At 54.4% G+C, this 6,357-nt stretch overlaps 1 protein-coding gene across 10 annotated transcripts in view; it reads left to right on the top strand.

The window, feature by feature from the left end:
- The window catches only part of NTNG2 (netrin G2), a 67,567-nt gene that overhangs the window by 2,914 nt on the left and 58,296 nt on the right, over nt 1–6,357 (top strand). For 9 of the 10 annotated variants that reach the window (XR_012382154.1, XM_073905577.1, XM_073905575.1 and 6 more), the window contains exons 2-3: nt 1,912–2,042; nt 2,281–2,976. Coding sequence is in view for 9 of the 10 variants with exons in the window: in XM_073905577.1 (XP_073761678.1) it covers nt 2,764–2,976 (213 nt within the window). In the remaining variant the exon portion in view is untranslated. The remainder of the gene's footprint in view (nt 1–1,911; nt 2,043–2,280; nt 2,977–6,357) is intronic. The other variant, XM_073905572.1, reaches the window with a different exon arrangement.

Here is a 6,357-nt window from a genome sequence, read left to right as displayed (position 1 = left end):
TGTGTGTGTGTGTGTGTGTGTGTGTGTGTGTGTGTGTGTGTGTGTGTTGTTTTTTTGTTTTTCTTTTTGGCAGAAGCCGACTGTAATATTCCCTTGCTGAGCTCACAATTCTCCCTATAATACCAGCAACGCCCCGTTGATTGACTAGTTGTAAACACATTTGTTACCCCGCCCCCAGCAGATTGGGTTGTTCTTGGCTACCCCCCAACACCCCATTTTCCAGGGAATGGGCGGCATTTAAACCAAAAGAACTGCAAAGATCTTCGAGTTGCTCCGCACTTGGCTCTCCGTGGTCTCCCGGCCTCCCGGCCTCGCTGCCTCCCCGCGCCCGTGAGTCGGACAGCGCGGTCCAACCCCCCACGCCCACCCCACCCCGGAGCAGCCGCTGGTCCTGCAGATGAAGGAAGCCCACAGCCAGCGCCCGGGTGTCGCCTCCCGTCAGGAGCTCCCTACCTGTTAGTGAACAGTTGGGAGTCCTCGGCTGGAAGAATTAATTAGGGACCTGCTGTTTTCTGGGCAGCTCGAAGCTTGGGTAAAGGCATCCAAACCTTTGCCGGCCGCGCTATTTTATTTTTACTACATTTTCTCAGGTTGTAAAAATAGTCGCCAGGCGGGTTCTTTCTGAGAGTTTCTAGAAAGGAGCCCATTCAAGGCCAGGCAGGTTCTGTAACAGGTTTCTCTTTTAAACAGCCAGAGGTGAGCAGTGAAAATGTGGTCCCCCCTCGGCTCCTCATTCATCTCCATCAAGAGCCCTTCAGCCAGAGAAAGGGGGCAGGGGTGGCATTAATGCAGATTTATGATTCCCCCCCCCCCCACTGACCAGGAGCATGGGGCACTGGCTGGGGGCTTCTTCGGGCAGCCCAGGTGAGGGGCCAGCCCCCTCTGGACAATGTCCACTTCCCTGGTTTGTCATTTTTGACAGCAGTGTGTTTGTGTCTGGGGGGAGAATGGGTTTCATGGAAACGTGATTAACTCTTCAGGGACTCATCCGTGTACAATGTGGCCCAAGAAGGTGTCAGGTGAGAATCATGCTGAGGTTAGCAGCAATGCCGAAGCAGTTTGGGGATTAAGAGGCAATAATCATAGGTATAATAATCAGAATAATTAATAACACGGGTGCTTCTTCTGTGACTCATTGCATAACCTTTGCCCTATTGGCTAGTATTTTTGGCCAGGATCCCACACTGGCCGCACTCAGATTCTCCTGGTGAGGTATCCAGTGTCTGGGAACACACCACATTACTGGAGTCATGTTTTCTGCAAAGTAACATTTGTCTCAGTTATAGCTATTTGGGCTCTTAAATAATTATCAGTAGCTTAAAATAGTAAAGCAATAATCATAATAGGGACTCATTTATAGACACACCCTCCAAAGATGATTGCAAAATTTTGGCCTTGATCAGAAAAATCTAATATGACAAACCATCGTCACTCCTGCGGAAGTCCTCACTGTCCCTAGTTTCTTAGCGTTGAAAATTAAATTGACCATTGCAGAATTTGGGGAGAGATTTATCAGCACCCGGTTCTTACTTGTTGGCCCCCACTCGGATCTGTACCTGTCTGTACAGGCTCGTCGGCTCCTATGGTGAGAGCTTTGGCATTTTGACTTTTTGGTCTCGGTAGTTAAAGCCACCACTCAATCTTGACCCCTGAGCATGTCCTGGGAAGTCGGTGACCCCAAGCAGGGGCACTTCTGCTGCCCTAACACCCCCAGAAAAGAGGGGGAGAAAAGCGAGTCACCTTTTAAATAATGTGCCCAATCTCCAAATGTGCAACTCTGATATTAATAAAAATAACCCAGTTTTCTCGGGAGACCTTGCTAATGCAGCCTCATCTTTTGCACATTTTGCCAGAGAGCTTTTGTTCTTATACATCTTTATCGTCCCCCCTTCTCTTTTTAATTTGTTGCAGGTGTTGTTGCTAATGAGCTCTCTCTCCTCCCCTCTTACAATGAAAGACAAGCCAGCCCCGGGGTACCTGGATGGATTGAGAGCCGAAGTGTCAGAAACTTCATAATAAGTTGCCGATGGCTACCAGCCAAGGTCAGCTGGCCCCCATTAGTGCCTGTCCCCACAAAGCAGAGCCAAATAAGCTTCTCCCCAGTTAAAAACCTCAGTCGCTTTTTTATGTTGCAGTCCAGCCACACAATTGTTGTCACTTTAAGCCCACATGAAAAGAAATCTCTTTTATTGGTCTGAGATGCCAGCCCAGTCCCATAGAGGGAACATGTTTCCAGCTAACACGTACACCTCCTGATTTTATTTTATCTTTACAATGCAGGCTGGAGGGTTGTTTTGCAGTTGTGTTGAGCACATCACACATTCAGGGCCCTTTAAAGACCTGGATTGATTGGAAGGACAAAAATTAAAAGCAATCTGATCCGGCCTCATGCCAGATCCCTGAGGATTTGCTCCCTATCCCATTTCCATCCACTGTCACAATTTGAGAGCCTGCCTGATTTGATCAGATTCACCTCTGGGAGAGGTGCAATGCCAAGGTTAGGAGGACATGAAGTTATGGGCAACTTTTTGATCTGCCCATCAGCAGTCTGAGAAACGCTGGCTCTGAGTTTTCCAAGTCAGCCTTTGGGAAGAAACAAGTTCCTCGCTCTTTGCAACCCGGCCGTGTTCGAGTCCCTGGGACATCCAGCCACCGTTGCCTGGTAGATGTGGCACTTTCCATGCTGAGGCCGAGAGTCCCGCCTGACCCCGTTGCTGCCTCTCCAGGGCCTCTCCGGGCCACGCCCCTGCGGACTGCGCAGCCATGCTGCACCTGCTTGCACTTTTCCTGCACTGCCTCCCACTGGCCTCTGGGGACTACGACATCTGCAAATCCTGGGTGACCACGGATGAGGGCCCCACCTGGGAGTTCTACGCCTGCCAGCCCAAAGTGATGCGGCTGAAGGACTACGTCAAGGTGAAGGTGGAGCCCTCAGGCATCACGTGCGGAGACCCCCCTGAGAGATTCTGCTCCCACGTAAGTCAACACCCCCCTCCCCGCTGTTCTGTTTGCTCAGGCCAAGGGGGAGGGGGTCTGGGACACACTCTGGTGATGGCTGAGCAGAATGGGAGGACCAGATGCAAGGTTGACTTTCCCGCATCTCAGATTGGGAGCAGATGGCTGTCCCACCTTGGAGCAGTGCCAAAGCAAAGGCCACCCCCAGGGCTCTGCGGTCATGTGGCGTCATTCTCTGGGATGGGTACCTTCTTGACCAGCTGACCACCAGATCGTTTTCTCTTGGGAAGACCATGGTAGTGATCGTTCCTGGGCCGGCTGGCGCAGACAGGCCCCGCCTCCGTAGTCAGGAAGTCAGCATCCTGGGCGAGGGAGCAGGGCACTCTCTGCAATGTTGCACTCTGTTCATCCCTTCGGTGGGACCACGTCCTATCCCACCTGATCCAATCCAGCAGACGGTTTTGCCAGGTCAGCGTATGCCACGCACCAACCTGGAACTCTGCGGGGGAAGGTTTGATGGATGTGCAGGGGGGGATTCATAAGGGTGGAAGGAGAGAGTCAGACCAGAATGGACGGTGTGGCTGGCTCTCTTTTCAACCCCACCCCTATGTGCAGTGACTACAGCCACTGGCTAAGTCAGGGGGATGGCGGCTGCTCAGGGGTTGTCACTTGAGCCCTTAATTAGAGAAGGATGGGGTCTTAGAGCCATGGACTACTTCAGTAGTCAGTATTACCAACAACAACAGTGGTCATAATAGCCAGGACCATTCACGGGAGCCCCTTGCGTGTGGGCTAAGAGCTTGCTATGCAAGTCCCCCCGTCAGCTCAGCCAGGCTGATTCTCTGGTGTATAAAGAAGTTTGGGGGGTGCTATGCAAGTCCCCCCGTCAGCTCAGCCAGGCTGATTCTCTGGTGTATAAAGGAGCTTGGGGGGTGGGCTCTGAACCAGTGGCAGCTCGGGGCCTCTATTCCACCGTCTGTAAAATGGGCATTATAGGGGCAAGTGAGCTGATTCACACATGTAAAATGCAGAGTAGGGCCTGACACATAGCAAGTGCCCCATAGATGGTAGCTCTTGTCATTCTTGTTGTACAGATGGAGAAACTGAGGCTCAAAGTCCCACCAGGAAGTGGTAAAGCTGTGATTCAAGTGTCTGGCTCCAAAGTCACTGAGCTAAGCTGCCTGCCGAGAGAGGCCTTCCCACTTGGCAGTGCCTTGGACCCCCCACCCCCACCCCTGTGCCCGGCAGGAGGCTGGGCTGAGCAGCCAGGCTGCAGGAGCTGATGGGAGGGGCTCATTGTCATCTTTGGGGTAGCTGCTGTCTCCATGTGTCCTTGAGGGAGCCTCCGGGTCTCTGGGCTTATGACTGGACTGAGCAGGTATCCCCACGGGGCTCCTGAGGACACCTCAGGCCCATGGGGAGCTGCATTCCTATCACAGAGCAGTCAGCCTGGGAAGGTAGCTTCCCGCTTGGACAGTCAGCAGTCAGTCGTGAGGCTGTCACTGTGGATGGTGGCTGGGCGAGAGAGCCAGCTGGGGAGGGAGGGAGGGAGGGAAGAAGGCAACACAGGGCTGGGAGAGGGGGGTTGCTGGATAGCTCCTGGGGACCACTGCACTGGGGATCCCAGGGCCTCACTGGCTCAGGGATGAGCAAGGGGGTTAGCTCCTGAAGGTCGGGTGGGGGGGGGGGGGGGGGGAGTGGAGCCCAGGTCTGAGCCTGAACATTAGGCTGGCAACCCAGCCCAGCTCATGCAAAGATTTCTCTACACATTCCCTGAACCATCAACTTCTGCCTCTCATATTAGAGTCTTGACTGTATTCCTTCTCTTAAATATTAATCATTGCCTTAATGTACTGGGGGGGGAAGGGTGTGGGACAGGGCAGCTAAATCATAATTCATTGGACCAGCTTCTGGTCAAGGTCTTGAGGGGGTGGCGATGGTCATCAGATGCAAGTCTGAGGCCCTCTCCTGGCCAAAGCTGGCTCAGGATGCCCTTAGCTCTGGACCTCTGCCCTGCCCCCACCCACTCTCACAGGGAGGACCCAGGGCAGCTGCCAGGGTGGGGTGGTCACCACCCCCCAATCCTAAGGCTGCCCCACCTGCCCAGGTAGGTGTCATTGAGCACTGGGGTCTGGGAGGAGCTGGGACCCCTTCTCTCCTGGGAAGACAGGAGAAGAGTAGCGTCTTCAACATCTCCCGCATAGGTGTGTCCTCAGTGTCTCCACACCTGTCTGATGGACTTAAATATTTCATTACAGGCTGCCATCCTGCTCTGCCTTTGATTACAAATGTGCGGCCAACAAGAATGGGGACTGTGCCTGGCAGGCGGAGGGGGGGCTGGCTTCTGCAGGGAGCGGGGGGGGGGGGCACATCCAGATAGATTCAAACCCCCGCGCAGGCTCCCCTGAGCAGGTCCTGTGTGGGCCTCGTTTTATCATCTCTAGGATGCTCTGAGGTGGGCAGTGTTCTAATCCTGTTTTAGGGATTAGACGGGGTTGCCTAAATCCTGCCAAGGTCACTCTGTTTCAAAGGCAGTGGAGGGGGGGCGGGCAACTTATCTTCAGCCAGAGCCTGTGCTTACTCACCAGGCGGCTCGGCCTCCCCTCTCTGAGCTTCAGTCCCCTCCCCTGTAAAGGATAATACTGTATGCGGGGCAAAGGGCGGGCCAGGGGGAGCGACCTGGCACACAGTAGGTGCTCAATGTGCAGTAGGTGTTATGAGCTTATTATTATTGTTAGAACGCCCTCAGCCGTGTCCCTGGCTTTTCTTCTTTGCCTCTGTCCAGCCTGGAGGACGCCACGCCCTGTATTTCTAGTCTCTGGGCAGCAGGCCTACCGTTGGTTGGTCCGGGAGCTCGGACTCCTGCAGGCATGGTCGGCGGTGGGAACCACCAGGGGGCGCCCTAATGGTAGCCAGCCACCCACTGACCTGTTAGCTGGGCCAGTGCCCAGTGGGTCCCTGTGGCGACTGCTGGACCTGTCCCCACATCCAGCCAACGGGAGTGTGAGCCCTGGAGCACCCCCAGGGTGCAAGGGGGGCCACGAAGCAGCCACCATTTTCAGGGTTCAGGGTGCAGACCCTCCCTCCCGCCAGGCCTCCCCGTCCTTCCACAAGGCCACCTGAGAACTGAATTGTAAATTCCAGCCTGGCGAGGAAGGGGAGGGAGGAGAAGACCCAGATAAATGAATAAATAAAAACCTATCGGCTCTAAATGCACAATGAGAATTAATAGGGATGAGCTCTCCACCGAGGATCCGAGGGCAAGGGCAAAATTTCAATGAGGACTGCAGGAAAGGACAGGCAGCCCTCCACCCTCCATTCCGGGCCACGCTGCAGGGCCCAGGGGGGCGGGGGAGGTGGTACCCACAGAGGCTTCTCAACCCCTGGGCTGTTGGGTGTGGG

The sequence above is a fragment of the Callorhinus ursinus genome, unplaced genomic scaffold, assembly GCF_003265705.2.
Source record: "Callorhinus ursinus isolate GAN/ISIS: 27379988/994484 unplaced genomic scaffold, GSC_fseal_2.0 scaffold24, whole genome shotgun sequence".
NCBI classification, from domain to species: Eukaryota; Metazoa; Chordata; class Mammalia; order Carnivora; family Otariidae; genus Callorhinus; species Callorhinus ursinus.
This window is presented reverse-complemented; position numbering and strand designations above follow the sequence as displayed.